This window comes from Chelon labrosus (genome assembly GCF_963514085.1).
Source record: "Chelon labrosus genome assembly, chromosome: 24".
Classification (NCBI taxonomy): domain Eukaryota; kingdom Metazoa; phylum Chordata; class Actinopteri; order Mugiliformes; family Mugilidae; genus Chelon; species Chelon labrosus.
In genome coordinates, this window is record NC_140357.1 from 14,236,430 (window position 1) to 14,257,296 (window position 20,867).

At 43.8% G+C, this 20,867-nt stretch overlaps 1 protein-coding gene across 1 annotated transcript; it reads right to left on the reverse strand.

The window, feature by feature from the left end:
- Window positions 1–8,553: 8,553 nt before the first annotated feature.
- Window positions 8,554–20,867, reverse strand: LOC311509584 (NLR family CARD domain-containing protein 3-like; the record flags this gene model as incomplete). The annotated part of the gene is made up of 8 exons (XM_084574816.1): window positions 8,554–8,706; window positions 8,885–9,160; window positions 11,512–11,680; window positions 15,571–15,744; window positions 17,010–18,789; window positions 19,000–19,284; window positions 19,602–19,687; window positions 20,794–20,867. The coding sequence occupies 8 exons, from the start codon at window positions 20,865–20,867 to the stop codon at window positions 8,554–8,556; spliced, it is 2,997 nt and encodes a 998-aa protein (XP_084430942.1).

Below are 20,867 nucleotides of genomic sequence, written 5' to 3' on the forward strand. Positions count from 1 at the left end.
TCAAGATCAAATATGGTTTACAGGTTACATCATTTGTCTTTTAGATCCAGGATGAGTTTCACAGAATCACAAAGGTGCACCTGGAATCAAAGTTCATGTCCAAGCTGGATGAATACTCTGCCAGGCTTCTGAACCTCTTCCACTGAAAGGGTGGGGCCATGGGATTGAGGCTGCAGACTATCCTACTGAAGGTATCCTACCTTTGATCATATTATGTTTAAGGATTTTGACTGTCTATAAAAATGCATATTAAATAAGTGCATATCTTTTTAAATAAAGCAGTTTCGGTACACTTAATGGGCACCTAATTAGATATTGTTTAGTCAGACATTGTCAAAAATGTGACCACTCAGTTAGCTCATGTAAAACATATTCATTTTTAAACACAGATTAGAAATGTGCTCTGTATTTGTTTTACATGTATTACTCTGCTCTTACCAGTGTATCAAATCAAATCAAATTCATTTTATTTGTATAGCCCAGATTCACAAAACACATTTGCCTCGGAGGGCTTTACAATCTGCACAGTGAGCGACACCCTCTGTTCTTTGACCCTTGGTTCGAGTGTATCTTCTGTATAAATGTAAATGTCTGACTATTTTCTAGCTGCTTACATGTCAACATTTTGGGAAATAGACAATTTTTGCAGTTTTTTGAAGACTTACATTTTTAGAATTATGTCACTTCTATTCCTCTACTGTAAATTTGAAGGTAGAAACAGCAGTGTATGTTATCATAAAACGTAGAAACAGGTAAGCAGCTAGTTTGTCCAAATATGACAAAACTCACCTCCCTGCTCATAAGTTCAATGATAAACATAACATTCAAAATGTTTTGAATTTATGGAAGTTTATTTTCTTTTCCTGGACGAGTGACTCCCTAGAGTTCTAGATGGCCCTCTGGAAACCTCAGTTAAGACACAGAGTGTTTCATAAGATTGGTCTCTCAGGCAGCACATAAAGGGCTCATTGACAGTGGTCAATGTTTAATACCTCTTGGTATTAAAAACTGCACCATGACCTTGAGTAATATTAATGTGTGTTATTTCAGGCACCTAGCAATCCTACCATCAACATAACCAGAAACGTTGTCATCCGGTGTTTGATGTTGTACCTTGGGGAATCTGCCGAGCACCTCTTTAAAGAGTATGATGTAAGTTAAAATACACATTAAAATATACAGAAGGTAATCTCTCTCTCTCTTTACTCTGTTTATTTAGGACCTTCTCCTTCAGCTGTACAGTCTGAAATACACAATGTTCTTCTTTTTCTTGTATTTTAGGATGCAGATGAGGACAGTGTTGCACAGGACCTTGCTGTACAAGGGATGAAAATCTACAGCATCCAGACTAATCTGTCAGAGGACATCGGAATTGTGACAGAGGGAACAAAGGTCCTGACCGGTCTGGGTAACTTTCCAAGGGCTTGTGCCATGCTCATGAGATTGACATGTGCATTGCATCTTGCCTATCCCAAGGAACTCGGGTACACTTTTGAAGCCTTTCAGAAACTCTTCCTCGAGCTGGATTGTTCAAAGTTTTCCCCAAAAGTGGACAGCCTCAAGAATAAGCTGTTGGCTTAAAAAAGGGACCCCTAAATACATTGGAGTGCCCAGTAATTCTGTGCTGCAGGTCTTGTTCAGAAAAAAACACTTTATCTATACTCATGTGAAAGGTGTGATGTTATACTTTGGACTTATAATTGACATAAGTAACTGTTTTTGTAGCTTGGTATGGACAGTGAGAGTTGTGCACACATAACCTTGAATCACACCCAGAAGTCTTCTGTGCCTGCAGTGCCCACAAGTGATGGGCAGAGGTCATAGGTCATTCTGCACTTAGGAGAAACTTGAAGATCTGTATCTTTCCTTGTGAACTTGACACCACTTCATCATTAGCATACATAATAAACAGAATGCCATTATACATATGCCTATTGTACACATTGTTTATGTCTGTTTTCTTACAGCCTCACTACAAAAAATGTATTTTGAAAAAATTTGGAAATGTATATGTGTAAACAAAGTTGCACAAATAAATGTTCACCTGCTGTTTTCCTGACCTTCAGTAAATTCTTGCAACAAGAAGGCATGATATTAAGTAGATTCGACATAGAAAAATTATGGCAACAAAGTGACAATTAATAACATTAATTAGATTTTAAGACATTTGGTACCAATTTTAAGTTGATGTGAACGATTAATTTCTGTTAATCATCCAGGTAATTAGTAAATATAAATTAATACCACATAAATAATTAATAAATGTAAATCACTTTTTCGCAGATATTTGGTAAATGTAACTTGATTTACTCAACATTTGCCATAATATTAGTAAATCCAAAATATTTCATCTCATGATTTAATCATTTTGTATTTAATAGTTTTGTTTAAATTTACTTAATTAAATCAATGGATTTTAATCAAATTTGTAATACTTAAAATCTATTCAATTATATTACGTGTCACTTTGTTGCCATCATTTTTTTAAGCAGCTAATGGTCAAACTTTTTTGAGTCTACAGTTATTTATCATTATATTTATACAATACAGTATAAAAAAGAACGTCAGATTTTAAGTTTTATTTATATTTTCAGCCAACTTAAAATTGAAATTTTAAATTAAAATTTAATTTTAAGGTTACTACAAAAAGTAATTTACACTAATCCATAGTATGAGGTTAGGAAAGAGTAATATTTTACTTTTGGGTTATGCAAATTATTGAGTTGGAAAAAATTAAAACTTTAAGTTGACCTTATTTTTAGCTCTCAACGGAGCCGGTCGCATCTCTGCCCCTCTCCCTTCCTTATCTTTCCTGCTTTGCTTCTCACGTCTCGTCCTGTCTTGTCTCAAACTTTAAGACCCTTTTCCCACACTGCTCTCTAAATTATAAATCATGGAATTGGTCAACTGGTCTCTCAAAGCAATTGACAGAATCTTCTCGACGAGAAGCTCGGGTTCGGGGGAACCTGTCTGCCCTGCCGGAACGTTTGCCGCTGGATACATGATGGACTCCTGGGAGAAGTGGAGGGTCGTGTGCCTGGAGACTCTTTCCGTAGAGGACATTGAGGATCTTTACATATTTGGAACCATGATAACAGGCTTTCTGCTGATTGGATTAGGCACTGCCCTGGTGTATCGGAAAATTCAGATGTCGGTGTCAGCAGTCCAAAGCCCCACGAAGCTACCCAAATTAATTGATGGAGTGTGCAGAGCTGTTAGCACTCAGACTGTGGCCGGTAACCGCACCATGGAGAACTCCATGGAGAGAGCTATGAGCGCACTGGCTGTGGCTATAAATCGCAACATGGATAACACCTTGGAGAGATTGACTGTGGTTATAAACCGCAACATGGATAACACCTTGGAGAGACTGTGATTATTCACCGCAACATGGATAACACCTTGGACAGGGCTGTTCGTGCTCTGAATGTGGTCAGTAACCGCAACATGGAAAACATCTTGGAGAAGCTTTCGGCTCTGCAAAGGCGAATGAACGACCTTGGAGACCAGAATGGACAAACAGAGTAAGTCGTGTCTATTGAAATGCGACTACTTGCCCTAACCCAAACGATCATATTCTAAGCTGCATTCCGGACCCGGCCGGCCTTGGCCAAGGCCGCTGCTGGAACAAACCCCCCAGGAGATTGCTGCAGTGAGACGCTCTGTCCCATCCCTGCTCCCTTCCTTCAAGGACACCTGCGATGGTCGACTTCGTCTGGGACCCAATCAGGGACGTCTCCATGGCAACCTGCTGTGTTATCGCGATGACATCCTGCGAACTGAGGCACTGACTGGGAGGCTAGACGAAGTGACTCTCCAGGCTTATGTACACACACCACAAGGACACTCACACACACACACATGCAATACACCTCCCTAACCCCAATCCCACGCCGTAGTTGGCTGTGGCCGGGGGATGCCTGTCTACCCTGGAACACCTCCACCCCCCTTTCCCCTCTCCCGGTGCAAGTTGTTTTGACTAATTATGTTGTAAAGTGTGCTCATATGTGCTTATGTTGCTGAGGTTTTTTCCTGGTCACACACTGTACTCCCCACGAGGAGTGTAGTCTGGGAGCTGCTTTTTTCTCCTCCTCTCTCCTCTTGTTTTTCCTCCCCTTTCCTGACCCCAATTTTCCTAAAATGGCACCGATAATGGTGGCCACGGTCTTTTCTGTAGGACCAAAGCAAATTCCTTGTATGTATAAACATGCTTGGCAATAAAGTTGATTCTGATTCTGATTCTGATTCTGATTTTAAGTTGGAGTAATGTAAAATGTTGATTTGAGAATAATTAAAATAATAAGTACATCTGACTTACATCAACTGTGTTAATCTAATTTATTAACTTAATTTCAAAGAACTTAATTCATTTAGGTGTTACCAACTGAAACAATTCAATTAAGTTGGTCCAACTATTTGTGTGGTAAAGGTGAAGCCCTTTCTGACTCATCAGCACTTTGAGACAGTAATCCATGCCTTCATCACATCTCAGCTGGATTACTGTAACCTTCGTTATTTTGGGCTCAGCCAGTCGTCCCTCGTACGTCTCAAGTTGATCCAGAATGCTGCTGCTGGTCTCTTAACTGGAGGACGTAAGAGGGAGCACATAACTCCCATTCTGGCCTCCCTCCACTGGCTGCCTGTGCATTTTAGAGTTGATTTGAAGATTCTTTTATTTGCCTTTAAATCTTTAAATGGTCTGGCTCCACCTTACCTCTCTGAGCTTCTCCATCCTTACACTTCTGCTGGGTGTCTCAGGTCAGCTGATCAGCTGCTCCTAGAGGTACTGAGGTCTAAGCTCAGAGGGGACAGAGCTTTTTCTGTTGCTGCTCCCAAACTATAGAACCATCTACCACTGCACATCAGATAAGACCCCTCACTGTCCATTTTTAAAACTTGTCTAAAAACCCATTTTTATTCCTTGGCTTTCAACCCAGCATGAGACCCTGCTCTAGTTTAGTGCTTTTAGTGTTCTTATTGTTTTTAATTGTTTGTTTTATGTCTTCTGTTCTTATTCTTACCTATGTACAGTACTTTGTTTCAGCTGTGGTTGTTTTTAAAGTGCTCTATATATAAAGTTGAGTTGAGTTGATTCAGTTGGTGATTAAACATATCAGATCTACAACAGTAACAGACAGTGAACTGACCTCAGAGTCTCCAGTCTACAGTCTGGACTCTCCAGAAAACCACACAGCTGCTTCACTCCTGAATCCTTCAGGATGTTATTTCTCAGGTCCAGATGTTTCAGATGGGAGGGGTTGGACTTCAGAGCTGGTCCCAGAGAATCACAGCTGATCTCTGACAAACTGCATCTCCACAACCTGAATAAAGAATAAAAGATGAAATGATTGATGATCAATCAGATGTGTTGAGGTCTGAAATGTGTCCTGATCAATCAGCTGTTCTCTAAAATGAGTAGAGTGACTTTGTCCTTGTGTTATTGTGGATCTTCATCATGTCAGCCTTCTACAGACATCATCCAAACGTCAGCACAACATTCAGACAACTATTCATGTCAACACACATCAATAAGACGCTGTCCCAGGACCCCTTATCGACTGAACCACAGACTCCACCTCCTGCCAGGATTGACCTGGTGAGCACCAGATGACTGGTGAACCAAACCTTTATCCTGATGGATTTCTACAGCTCCCGTGGCCTGGATTGCCTCTGTGTGACAGAGACTTGGATGGGTGCCGGTGACTGCAGCGCTCTGGTTGAACTTTTAGCGACAGGTTGTTCTTATTTCAACTCCCCACAGACATGGGGTCGTGGTGGAGGAACAGCTACTGTTTACATCAATGCTTTTAAATGGAAGCAGCGTTCTGTCTCATCTTCAATCTTCAGCTTTGAAGCCACCTTATTTGAGGTGGGTCGCTCTGACCCGGTGCTGTACGCTGTCATTTACCGACCCCCCAAATACAATAAGGACTTCATTAGTGACTTTTCTGATCTTCTGGCTGAAATGGTGCCTAAGTATGATGGTGTCCTTTTTATTGGAGATTTTAATATTCATGTGTGTTGTCCTGATAAGCCGTTGGTGAAGGACTTTTTAAACATTACTGACTCTTTTCATTTGGTGCAGTGTGTGTCTGGTCCCACATTAGACCTTGTTCTCTCTCACGGTCTTTCTGCAGGTTTCTTTCCAGATCCTGAAGGACTGTTGGAGCCATTACCAGAACACTGTTAAAGAGGCCAAAAGGGAACACTTGGTAAAACTGATGGAGTCCAACCATCACAACCCAGGTGTGTTATTTAAAACCATTGACACTGTTCTTAATGCCCCACAGCCTGTTTGCACTGAGACATCCCCTGAAATGTTCAATAGCTTCCTGAACTTTTTTATTGATAAGGTTGCTACTGTGAGGTCTCTCATCTCAGCTCCTACATCTGACCCTTCTGACCCTGTTCCTTCCTCTGCTGTGTTTGAGAAGTTTGAGTCGGTGTCTCTATTGTTTTTAGAAGATGTGGTTGCCCATATTAAGCCATCAGGATCTCCCTGTGACGCTATCCCTCCTCACTTTTTAAGAGGTCTTTCCAAGTATAGGGCAGTCAGTTCTGTCCATTATTAACAGCTGTCTGTCCTCTGGTGTTGTTCCCCTTAGTTTTAAACATGCAGTGGTTCAACCCCTGATTAAGAAACCTGGCCTCCATCTCAGTGTGCTGGTCAATTTCAGACCCATCTTCAAGCTGCCTTTTATCTCAAACATCTTGGAGAAAGTTGTTGATGCAAAACCTGGATGGTCTTGAACTTTTTAAATGTTGATGAAAATAAAACAGAAGTGATGGTGTTTGGTCCCAGTGGCTTTTGGGAACCCCTCCGTGTTGATTTGGGCCCCTTGTCATCTTATGTAAAGCCAGCAGTCTCAAACTTGGGTTTTAAGATGGACAGTGATTTTAAAGTGGATCAACAAATTGGTTCAGTGGTTAAGTCCAGCTTTTTTCACCTTAGGAGGCTGGTAAAGGTGAAGCCCTTTCTGACTCATCAGCACTTTGAGACAGTAATCCATGCCTTCATCACATCTCAGCTGGATTACTGTAACCCTCTTTGTTTTGGGCTCAGCCAGTCGTCCCTCGTACGTCTCCAGTTGGTCCAGAATGCTGCTGCTGGTCTCTTAACTGGAGGACGTAAGAGGGAGGACATAAGTCCCATTCTGGCCTCCCTCCACTGGCTGCCTGTGCATTTTAGAGTTGATTTGAAGATTCTTTTATTTGCCTTTAAATCTTTAAATGGTCTGGCTCCACCTTACCTCTCTGAGCTTCTCCATCCTTACACTTCTGCTGGGTGTCTCAGGTCAGCTGATCAGCTGCTCCTAGAGGTACTGAGGTCTAAGCTCAGAGGGGACAGAGCTTTTTCTGTTGCTGCTCCCAAACTATAGAACCATCTACCACTGCACATCAGACAAGACCCCTCACTGTCCATTTTTAAAACTTGTCTTAAAACCCATTTTTATTCCTTGGCTTTCAACCCAGCATGAGACCCTGCTCTAGTTTAGTGCTTTTAGTGTTTTTATTGTTTTTAATTGTTTGTCTTATGTCTTCTGTTCTTATTCTTACCTACAGTTGAAACCAGATGTTTACATCCACTGTGTTAAAAGATACATAAACCTTTTTTTTCCTCACTGTCTGAAGTTAAATCAGACTAAAACTTTTCTGTTTTAGAATAGAATAGAATAGAATGTCTTTATTGTCACTATACACATGTACAATGAGATTAAAGTCGTCACCAATAACGGTGCAAACAGTATAAAAAGACATATGAAAGTATATACAGTATAAACATAAATGTAAGGTGCACAGTACGGAGGAGTTTTGGTGAATATGACATATGGTGAATGTACAGTATGTAAGTATAAATATATAAATATATATTGGACATAATGTATGTATTGCACATTGAAACAGTGTTACAGTGGAGATGGAGATTGTCCATGAAAAAAAAAATAAAAAATCAGTGAAATGTGGGAGTTCAGGGTGAATAGTGCTTTTGGAAAGAAGCTGTTTTTGAATCTGTTTGTTTTCGTCCTGATACACCTGTAGCGCGGGCAGCAGGTCAAACAGGCCAGAGCCAGGGTGGGAGCTGTCCTTGGTGATGGTTTTGGCTCTGCTGAGGCAGTGGGAGGTGTAAATGTCCATCAGGGAGGGGAGAGGGCAGCCAATGATCTTCTGTGCTGCCTTTAGGACTCTCTGCAGCCTCTCCCTGTCTGCAACGGTGCAGCTGCCGTGCCATACTGTGGTGGAGTATGTGAGCAGGCTCTCGATGGATGAGCGGTCGAAGGTCGGCAGCAGGTTGGAGTTTAGGTTGTGCTTCCTGAGGACTCTCAGGAAGTGTAGCCGCTGCTGAGCCTTCTTTATGATTGACATGATGTTCTCTGTCCAGGAGATGTTGGTGGAGATGAGGACGCCAAGAAACCTGAAGGTGTGGATCCTCCCCACATGCTCGCCATTGATGTGAAGGGGGGCTGGGTCAGTGCTTCATGAAGTCAGTGATAATCTCTCTGTTTTTTTTGGTGTTGAGAGCGAGGTTGTTCTCTGACCACCAGGCTGCCAGCTTCAGGACCTCCTCTCTGTAGGCAGACTCATCACCCCTGGAGATGAGTCCAACCACTGTAGGGTCGTCAGCAAATTGACGATGAGGTTGTCATTGTGGGCTGGGTTGCAGTCGTGGGTGTAGAGGCAATACAGGAAGGGGCTCAGCACACAGCCCTGTGGGGAAGAGAGGTGGGGGCCAAGTCTCACAGTGTGGGGTTGGTTGGTGAGCAGATGAGTGCTGCTGAGATGTTTCAAAGAAGCAGTTTAGCTCCTCTGCCAGTGGCGCACTCAGGTCGTCTGTTGATGCATCATAGCCTCTGAAGTTTGTGATGGGTTGTATGCCCCGCCATACCTCCCGTGTGTTGTTGTTGGACAGGTGGGACTCTATGCACATCCTGTGGTCCACCTTGGCTCTTTTTATTCCTCTCTTCAGGTCAACTCGAGCAGTTCTGTACAGAGCTCTGTCTCCTGACCTGAAGGCAGCGTCGCAGGCCCTGAGGAGTGTGTGGACCTGGCTGGTCATCCAGGGTTTCTGGTTTGTGAAAACCCGGATGTTTTTGTCCACAGTCACATTCCCAAAGCAGAACTTGATATAGTCCAGTACCGTTCCTGTGAATGTCTCCAGCTCCTGGTGTGCAGATAAGTCCCAGTCTGTCTGTTCGAAGCAGTCCTGTAGTTTGAATAGTGCATTTTCCGGCCAGGTTGTAATAGTCTTTGTGGTGGGCCTGGCCCTGTGTCTGAGGGGGTGTAGGCTGGGGAGAGCAGGAGGGAGAGATGGTCTGACTGGCCGAGGTGAGAGAAGGGTACGGCTCTGTACGCGTGCTTGGTGTTGGTGTAAACATGATCCAAAGTGTTTTCCCCCTTGTAGAACACTTGACATGCTGGTAGGACTTTGGGAGTACAGTCTTCAAATTCGCTTTGTTAAAATCCCCTGCAATTATGTGAACACCGCCAGGGTGGGCCCGCTGCTGTTCGTCTATGGTGTTCAACAGGAGAGAGAGCGCTGTGTTTACACTGGCATCGGGTGGCATATACACAGCTGTAACGATCACAACAGTTAGCTCTTGGCAGGAAAAAAGGCCGGCATCTTACAGACATGTACTCAACATCAGCGGAACAGTGTTTGTCTGTGATTGTCCTGTTGTTACACCAGTTGTTATGCACATAAATACAGAGCCCCCCTCCTCTGCTCTTATCGGAGTCCCCAGTCCTGTCCCAGCGGTGCAGAGTGCGGCCTGCTAGCTGCACGCTAGCATCAGGTATAAGCCAGGTTTCTGTGATAATCAGATAGCAGCATTCACAAACACAGCATGAATGCTGATATCTGGTGTTGGTGCCCAATGTCCAAAAGTATCTGGCAGGTGTACTGGATGTTCACGGTACCAATAGTGCACAAAAGGAAGAAAAACAACAGAAAAAGAAAGAGAAAAGAGCACTGAAATGGAGAGCCGTGAGCCGCTGCAGCCGTGTGCGCCGCCGTCTTGGATAATATTTTATCAGTTAGGATTACCAAAATTATTTCTCTTTGCTAAATGCCACAATAATGAGAGAGAGAATTCCGAGAGATTTTTTATTACTTTCTTCAAAGTCAGAAGTTTACATACATTTCCTTAGTATTTGGTAGCATTGCCTTTAAACTGTATGACTTGGGTTAAACCATTTTGGGTATCCTTCCACAAGCTTCTCTCAATAGTTTGTTGTAATTCTGGTCCATTCCTCCTGACAGAACTTGTGTAACTGAGTCAGGGTTGTAGGCCACCTCGCTCTCACACGCTTTTTCAGATCTGCCCACAAATGTTCTATGCGACTGAGATCGGGGCTTTGTGATGGCCACTCCAAAACATTGACTTTGTCGTCCTTAATCCACTTTGTAACTACTTTGGCAGTATGCTTTGGGTCATTGTCCATTTGGAGACCCATTTGCGTCCAAGCTTTAAATCCTGGCTGATGTCTTGAGATGTTGCTTCAATATTTCCACATAATGTTCTTTCCTCATGATGCCGTCTATTTTATGAAGTGCACCAGTTCCTCCTGAAGCAAAACAGCCCCACAACATGATGCTACCACCACCATACTTCACAGTTGGGATGGTGTTCTCAGGCTTACAAGCTTCCCCCTGTTTCCTCCAAATGTAACGATGGTCATTATGGCCAAACAGTTCCACTTTAGTTTCATCAGACCAGAGGACATGTCTCCAAATATTAAGGTCTTTGTCCCTGTGTGTATTTGTAAACTGTAATCTGTCTTTTTTTATGCTGTTTTTGGAGTAATGGCTTCTTCCTCGCTGAGTGGCCTTTCAGTCCATGTCAGTACAGGACTCGTTTCACTGTGGAGAATGACACTCTCTTACCAGCTTCAGCCATCATCTTGACAAGGTCTTTAGCTTTTGTTCTGGGGTTGATTTACACATGGACGAAGACACGTTCATCTCTGGGACATAGAACCTGTCTCCTTCCTGAGCAGTATGATGGCTGGATATTCCCATGGCGTCTATACTTGCGTATAATTGTTTGAACAGATGAACATGGCACCTTCAAGCATCTGGACATTGTATCCAAGGATGTGGAGCTCCACAATTCTCTTCCTGATGTCTTGGCTGATTTCTTTTGATTTTCCCATGATGTCAAACAAGGAAGCAGTGTGTTTGAGGTGTATCCTTAAAATACATCCACAGGTGTGCCTCCATTTAACTCAAATGTTGTCTGTTAACCTATCAGAAGCTTCCAAAGCCATGACATCATCATCAGGACTTTCCTTCATTGTTTAAAGACATAGTAATCTTTGTGTATGTAAACATCTGACTTTGAAGAAAGTAATACAAGATTCTCTAAGAAATTCTCTCTCTCATTATTGTGGCATTTAGCAAATAGAAATAATTTTAATAATCCTAACTGACCTCCAACAGGAGCGGTTCAGTCTGATTTAACTTCAGACAGTGAGTTGAGTTGATTCTACAACAGTAACAGACAGTGGACTGACCTCAGTCTCCAGTCTACAGTCTGGACTTTCCAGAAAACCACACAGCTGCTTCACTCCTGAATCCTTCACGTTGTTTTCACTGAGGTCCAGATGTTTCAGATGGGAGGGGTTGGACTTCAGAGCTGGTCCCAGAGAATCACAGCTGATCTCCAACCTGCACCAACCCAAACTGAATAAAGAATAAAAGATGAAGTGATTGATGATCAATCAGATGTGTTGAGGTCTGAAATGTGTCCTGATCAATCAGCTGTTCTCTAAAGTGAGTAGAGTGACTTTGTCCTTGTGTTATTGTGGATCTTCATCATGTCAGCCTTCTTCATCAACTATCAGTCTGCATCCGAGCCACTTCCACTCTGGAATCTGAGTCTTAGTCTGGAGAAAGTTCCTGTACTGTGGAAGACTTCCTGTGTGATCCCAGTACCAAAGATCACACACGCCAGGGAGCCCAACCACTTCAGACCTGTGGCTTTAACATCTCACCTGATGAAGACCATGGAGAGGCTGATCCTGAACCACCTCCGACCCCTTGTGAGCCTGAAGCTGGACCCCCTGCAGTTTGCCTACAAACCGAGCAATGGGGTTGATGACGCTGTCATCTACTTGCTGCACAGATCCCTTTTGCACCTTGAGGAGCCCAGAGGTACTGTGAGAGTCATGCTTTTTGACTTCTCCAGTGCTTTTAACACAATACAACCATCGCTGCTCAAGGGGAAACTAGAGGGAGCAGGGGTAAACAGCCAGCTGACTGCATGGACCATCGACTATCTCACCAACAGACCTCAGTATGTGAGGCTTCATGGCTGTGTGTCTGATGAAGTGCTCTGCAGCACAGGAGCTCCACAAGGAACAGTACCCTCTCCATTCCTCTTCTCCATCTACACCTCAGACTTCTGCTACAACACAGCTGCCACATCCAGAAGTTCTTGGACGATACAGGCGATACAGACGGGTAACAGACGGGAACGACCTGGAATACAGGAAGGTAGTCGAGGACTTTGTCAACTGGTGTGAACGCAGTCACCTTCACATCAACGCCACCAAGACAAAGAGATGGTGATTAACTTCCAAAGAAGGGCAGCACACACAGCGACCGGTGAACATCCAGGGTTTGGATATCGACATCATGGATGGCTATAAATACCTGGGTGTTTACCTGAACAATAAACTGGACTGGTCAGACAACACCAATGTCCTATACAAGAAGGGCAAAGTCTCCTCCACCTGCTGAGGAGACTGAGGTCCTTTGGTGTGTGTAGGATGCTGCTCAAGACCTTTTATGACACTGTGGTTGCATCGGCAACCTTCTACACTGTGGTCTGCTGGTGTGGTGGAGTCACAGAGAGGGACAAGAACAGACTGGGCAAACTGATCAAGAGGGCCAGCTCCATCCTGGGCTGTCCTCTGGATTCAGTGGAGCAGGTGGGGGAGAGGAGGATGTTGGCTAAACTGTCCAACATCAGGAACAACCCCTCTCACCCCCTGCATGAGACAGTTGGGACTTTGGGAAGCTCCTTCAGCCAAAGACTGCTGCACCCACAGTGCAAGAAAGAAACGCTTCAGGACGTCCTATGTCCCCTCAGCAGTCAGACTTTTTAACATCAGCATTTCCTAACTCTTCTGCTGCTGATCTTCTTTTCAGGACTTATGCACAATACAATATATACATAAACATCATCTCACACCTTCTAGACTTAGACTTAGATAAACTTTATTGATCCACAAGGGAAAGTGCTTGTTCTATTCGCAGTACATGGTAATTTAACTCTTTAACTCCTCAATCCAAATTGGCTGTTTTAACTCAGACTAGACACTGTGAATCCCTCTGATGCAATATGTAAATATTTTATGTACATATTTGTCTGCCGTATTCTATTTTTTATTCAATTTTTTTGTATCTTCTGCATCTTGCACTGTTGTTTCCTGCCGCTGTAACGCCCTAATTTCCCCACGGGGATGAATAAAGTCTTATCTTCTACAGACATCATCCAAATGTCAGCACAACATTCAGACAACTATTCATGTCAACACACATCAATAAGACGCTGTCCCAGGACCCCTGATCCACTGAACCACAGACTCCAGCTCCTGCCAGGATTGACCTGGTGAACACCAGATGACTGGTGAAAAAAACTTTATCCTGATGGATTTCTACAGCTCCCATGGTAGGTGGAAATGGGCGTGGCGTAGTCCATTAGAAACACGGCTATATAAGGAATCGGAGGGAGAATTTTGTTTCTAGGGCACACGGTTCTCGAGATATTGTCATCTGTGCACTGTCAGGCAGGCGCCTGAGTGGGGAGGCAGAACCGAGCACCATGACCGCCACCCCCTCCCCTCCCCCTGCCCCTCACTATAACATTACAGACACAGACTGACAAAACATTAGGAACTCTCAGACCATTAATTACAGCACTACAGTAGGGAGGCAGACATCCACTCCATAAGCTAATTCAGTTGGTGATTAAACATATCAGATCTACAACAGTAACAGACAGTGAACTGACCTCAGAGTCTCCAGTCTACAGTCTGGACTCTCCAGAAAACCACACAGTTGCTTCACTTCCAAACCCTTCAGGTTGTTGCTACTCAGGTCCAGATGTTTCAGATGGGAGGGGTTGGACTTCAGAGCTGAGGCCAGAGAATCACAGCTGATCTTGGACAAACTGCAGCTCATCAACCTGAATAAAGAATAAAAGATGAAATGATTGATGATCAATCAGATGTGTTAAGGTCTGAAATGTGTCCTGATCAATCAGCTGTTCTCTAAAATGAGTAGAGTGACTTTGTCCTTGTGTTATTGTGGATCTTCATCATGTCAGCCTTCTACAGACATCATCCAAACGTCAGCACAACATTCAGACAACTATTCATGTCAACACAGATCAATAAGATGCTGCTGACCTCATTACAGGATCAATATCTCCTCCTCACACATGTTGGACTACAAACTGTTGATTAGTTCTTTGATTCCAGGACCTTCTTCTTCCTGGATTTGGTGTCTCAGGAGGTTTGTGTCATTCAAATGTTAAAGGACAAGTTGACATGTTCAAGTGTGTCTTCAACAACAGTCACATGTCATATGGACATTACAGAGTTCTTCAGATTCCTGCTGTCCACACTGACTGTGAAGTGGTCTCTTCCTAACACAACTCCACTGTTCAGCTTACACTAATATGAAGCTTCAGCAGTCTGACTGACACTAATCAAAGTTCCTCTTTAAGTTCCTGTCCCTCCACTGCAGCTCAGCAGGAAACACTGTGGAAACACAAAGATACTGACTGGATGTGCTGAAGAACAAGATGAGTTGAAGATCAACTTTACAATCATTCATCCACACAACAACACTGTGGATGTTGTCCTCCATCTTGTCTGACTGGAGTCAGACTATAAGGGGATTTCTCCACAGACAGTGTAGACAGAAAGAATGATTCGTGATGTGACAAAATCGGTGAGAACCACACCATTTGTCCCATTTACCGTTTCTTCTTAATCATGCTTGTTTAGTGTTTGTTTGCCAAATTCCACCTTTTTCTGTAATGTACATACACTTACTATCCTGGGTTTGTTTGTTTTTTGCATTTTATTTGGTTACAAATTATACTCCAACTTTTCCATATAAAATCAGACTCAGAGAAGTATTAAGTTTCAAACTAGTTCATTTCAAACGTGCGTTATTTAAGTGAATTGTTGAGTTACTTACCATACGAGCCATGTGTTCCAGAGTCAAAAGGAGGGCAGTTGGGATCTCTTCCTGCTTTTAAGGTCTCTGTGACCTCATCATTGAGGACCACAGACAAAACTATCGACCACCATCAGTTTCATTCAGTTAAACTTCGTTAACTTTTCAGGTATTCCCTTTGTTTTGTTACACATGTATTTTGGTCCAGATCAGACCCACCACCGATGGCTGAGGAGATACCTGCTGATGTTCAGGAACATGATGCTCCTTCATTTAAACTCTTTGAGCTCCTTTTCTATCTGACAGTCCTGACAAGAGAACTCATCTAAACTGGATCTCCATTCTTCAGAAGCCTGATAAGAAAATAAAGGAAAACTGACCCCAGAGTCTCCAGTTTACATTTTGGACTCTCCAGTTCAGCAGACAGCAGCTTCACTCCTGAATCCTTCAGGCTGCTTAGACTCAGGTCCAGATGTTTCAGATGGGAGGGGTTGGACTTCAGAGCTGAGGCCAAGACTTCACAGTGACTCTCTGAGAGTTCACAGTGAAAAAGTCTGTCATGAGACAAAGAAATAAAATCTGTTATGATGGAAGAAGACATTTCTATGAACATGATGGGTTTAATGAGTGGACAGTTGGACACATCCCGTTGGACCTTTTGTCTCCACATCAGTGGTTCAGCTAATCTTCTCTGACTGTGTTTCACAGGAAACAATCATTCTCATCATCTCTCTCAGACCTTTGTTTAGTTGAATGTGCAGATGAATGGAGACAACACTGAGTTATATTGAGGCTTCCAGACTGTCCACAGTCTGTCAGTGGATCTGATCCCATCATGAGGACATCTGGATGAGACAAACATCTGGACTGTCTTCACTGTTTAATGGACTCTGGATCTTTTGACTGAGTTCAGCTCAGTGAACAATTCCAGTTGGAAAGATGATCTCTGCCGTGGACCTGCTGCCGTCAGCTTCAGTCCACACGTGAAACTTTTAGTCTTTAGTCCAACACAAATGAAACCCATCACTTGACAACCTCAGACCTGGACATCATTCAGTATGAACATGGTGAAGTATTTCCATGTGGAGGACACAGGACTGGCTCAACTTTAGTTGTTCAGCACAAACACAATGAACAAACAATCAGGTTGAATTCTTTTCACCATCAAGTCATCACAAAGATGTTCTCAGGGTTTTATCTGCCAAACTAAACTCTGACCTCTTTAACAATTCAGACTTCTACCGTTCTACTCTTATATATTCAGACCTCTGAGCATTTCCTGCTTCAACTCTTCTCTACAGCACAAGACAGGAAACAAATAGAAAGAAAGACATAAAAACAAGACCATGTGACTCGACTTCTCTCCTTAAAATGAAACGTTGAACTCAGTCAATAAAATGCTCCATTGATGGGTCAGTCTCTGTGTGGGATGATCAGTAGTTTACGGTGGCTCATGTTGATCTTAACAAGCTTAAGATAGATGTTGATGTGGAGCCACTTCACTGACTTCAGGATTATTCTGTACTCTAGAAACAGCCTTCAATATCCTCTCATCATTGTAACGTGAGGCCTCAGAGGCTGCTTCAGCTAAACTAACTTACTGATGGAGAGAATAATAAGACAGAGGAATAGAAAGAAAAGAGTCAATAACTAGAAGAACAGCTTTAAACAGCTGGAGAACATCTGGGACTAAATACAACTGACTGTGATGTTTGCAGTGAACAAGTGGAACACTGTTTGAAGAAGAATGAGAACGTCTGAAGAACTAAACTACTAATCTCCACTGATTGATTCTGTTAATGATCACATCAGGACTCACCGAGCCTTTCTGCAGTTCCTCACAGCTGGGATCAGTCTCCGTAGTCCCTCCTTTGATGTTCTGTACTGATCCAGGTTCAACTGATCCAGAACCTCCTCTGACATCTGCAGCATGTAGGCCAGAGCTGAGCAGTGGATCTCAGAGAGTTCCTCTGATCTGTTCTCTGACTTCAGGAACTCTTGGATCTCCTGATGAACTGAGAGGTCGTTCATCTCCATCAGACAGTGGAAGATGTTGATGCTTCTGTCAGGAGAGATTTTATCAGTGTTCATCTTCTTCAGGTTGTTGATGGCTCTCTGGATGATTTCTGGACTGTTCTCTGTCTGACCCAGCAGATCTCCTAAGAGTCTCTGGTTGGACTCCAGAGAGAGGCCATGAAGGAAGCGAACTAACAGGTCCAGGTGACCATTTTTACTCTCCAGGGATTTAATCACGACTCTTTTCAGAAATTCATCCAGAGGTGACTTGTTGTAGTTTCTTCCCAGGAAGTCCTCCAGCACCTCTATCTTCCTGTTGGTGTAACAGTGGATCATGTAGACTGCAGCCAGAAACTCCTGAACGCTCAGATGGACGAAGCAGAACACCTTGTCCTGGTACAGTCCTCTCTCCTCTTTAAAGATCTGTGTGAACACTCCTGAGTACACTGAGGCTGCTCTGATATCGATGTCACGCTTGGTCAGGTCTGATTGATAGAAGATCAGGTTTCCTTTCAGCAGCTGATCAAAAGCCAGTTTTCCCAGAGACTCAATCATCTCCCTGGTCTCTGGACTCCAGTGTGGATCTGTCTCAGCTCCTCCATCAAACTTGGCCTTCTTCACTTTGGCCTGAACCACCAGGAAGTGGATGTACATCTCAGTCAGGGTCTTGGGCAGCTCTCCTCCCTCTCTGGTTTTCAACACATCCTCCAGAACTGTAGCAGTGATCCAGCAGAAGACTGGGATGTGACACATGATGTGGAGGCTTCGTGATGTCTTGATGTGGGAGATGATCCTGCTGGCCTGCTCCTCATCTCTGAATCTCTTCCTGAAGTACTTCTTCTTCTGGGGGTCAGTGAACCCTCTGACCTCTGTCACCATGTCAACACACTCAGGAGGGATCTGATTGGCTGCTGCAGGTCGTGTGGTTATCCAGAGGCGAGCAGAGGGAAGCAGTTTCCCCCTGATGAGGTTTGTCAGCAGCACATCCACTGAGGTGGACTCTGTAACATCAGTCAGGATCTCAGTGTTGTGGAAGTCCAGAGGAAGTCGACACTCATCCAGACCGTCAAAGATGAACACAACCTGGAACTCTTCAAAGCTGCAGATTCCTGCTTCTTTGGTTTCAGTAAAGAAGTGATGAACAAGTTCCACCAAGCTGAACTTTCTCTCTTTCAACACATTCAGCTCTCTGAAAGTCAATGGAAATATGAAGAGGATGTCCTGGTTGGCTTTGTCTTCAGCCCAGTCCAGAGTGAACTTCTGTGTTAAGACTGTTTTCCCAATGCCAGCCACTCCCTTTGTCATCACTCTTCTGATTGGTCCATGTCTTCCAGGTGAGGCTTTAAAGAGGTCTTCTTGTCTGATGGTTGTTTCTGGTCCGTCTAGTTTTCTGGATGCTGTTTCAATGTGTCTGACCTCATGTTCATCATTGACCTCTGCAGTCCCTCCCTCTGTGATGTAGAGCTCTGTGTAGATCTCATTCAGAAGAATTGACTTTCCTGCTTTAGCAATCCCCTCAAACACACACTGGAACTTCTCCTTCAGAGCAGATTTAAGTTCACGTTGACACCTGTCAAGAGCCTCTGAATGATAAAACAACAGACAATCATCATCATCATCTGATGTGTTGTAGATCAGTTGTACTGTATATGGCATCAAATAAGACTAACTGGACCCTTTGGAACTATCTGCATTTATACATAAACGTATCCTGACATCTGGTCAGATCTTCTGAGTTACTCTGCTCAAGCAAACGTGAACACAACCATCACCAGAGAAACACGTGGCCTCACCTTTCTGAGCAGGTTGATCAGAGGACAAACCCAGGTGACAGGAAAGAGCAGGATCTATGGACTGAAGACGTTGGATCATCTTCCTGCAGGCCTTCTCTCCCTTTTTCTTCACAGTGTCAATGAAGTGGCGTACCTTTTCTGCTCTGACTGGGTTCTTCTCAGATATCGATTCTTTCTCCAACTCAGTCAAGACACCGTCTGTTACGAGGGCCTCAAGGAGCTGTGTAAGGACTTCTCTCGTCACCCTTTTCACCATCTCAGTCCGCATGCTGGCAACCAACTCCTCTACAGGAACAAGGACACGTCCATTCAGACATTCTGAAACTTTCAGAGAAGTCATATTTCCTCTGTTCCCTGCAGGGATCCCTCAGTCTTACCTGCCACGTGAAGTCTACAGATATCTGAAGATGGTTATCTGAAGAGCAGATAACCATCTGCCCCCCCCACCCCTGAATACTAACTGATGTACAAACAGTTCTCGTTTTCCGGTTCCTCGTTGGAACATTTCATTTTAATCAGTTCATCCAACCGTCTGCTGTGAACCATCTCTACATCTCACCTGAGCTTCAGGTTCAACTCCAGGTAACACAGTAAAAACATACCTGCTGTAACGACGGCTTCATTGTCCAACGGTGGGAGTTCAGCCTGGTCCCCAGAGACCACATGGGCAGGTCTGAGGGGCTGAAGGCTGCAGAGAGATGGGGGAGATGGTTTTACTGATGAATGACTGACAGGTCTGTGTAGAGGTTTCTGAGAACTCAGTCATCATAAACTCTGACATAATGTGAGCACGCTGTCTGAAGCCACAGACGTTTCATTCTCAGGTACTTTGTGCTTATGGAGGCTCTTAGAACAGCTTGTTGGGCCCTTGAACCTTGGACAATGATCTATGTTGATGATAAGCAGCTGGTTACTTCTGCAGGGAGCGGCCGACCTTTAACCTCACATGAAACTGTTTGAGATCAACGTCCCATCACAACATGCTCTCTAGTTTCTGTTGTTGGTCTCATCTCTGACGTTCTCTCAGCTGAAACAGACTTTATAGACAGAGTGATCTTCTTCAGAGTTAGTTTCAGATGAGATGGTCCGTTATTGATCCACAGTGGATAGAACAGTAGCACACAGGATCAGAGCAGACATTAAGTGCGTACAGTACCAAAGTATTAAAAAGTATGGCTGAGTAGCAGCGCTGTCAAGAAGGCTCAGTACTCTAGTTAAATCTAGGAGCTACAGTTAGCCTGTACACCTATCAGTAGCGCTGCTCATTCATTTGACTTGCAGCTATCCTGTGTAGTTGTAGATCTCAGTAACAGTGGACATTCACTGGTTAGTTCAACGTTCCACTTGTAGATTGTGTTGATCTTCTGTTTAGTGGCAACATGTTGCAGTAGAGCAGCAGTAGTTGCTCTTCTAGTAGTTGTTGTGTATGTAGCACAGTGGGACCAGGACAAACAGGATCTGACACCTCTGCATGTTTTCATCAACATCTTGTGGAAGTGACAATAAACAGGACTTGAATGGACTTGAATGTGCTGTAGAAGAAGTCAAACTAGTGGACTATGAATGAAATCCTCAAACACTGAGCTGTAACTACACCATGCACAGAAAGATAATCCTGGTGTGAGCAGGCTGTGGTTATTCAGCTGGATGTCACTGCTCACAGTTCAACATCAGGCTGCTGCTCAAGGCTTATGAAGCTTGAATATAGTCCTGGACTCTTAACCTTTCTGTCCAGTGTCCTGGTGTCTTGGAGTGACGTCTTTAACTCACAACACTTAGAGATGGTCCTCTCACCTCTGAGCTTTGCTCTGGTTCAGAGTGGTTGTAGAGGGACGGACTCCCTCCTGTCTGTCCTCACTCTGGTCCAT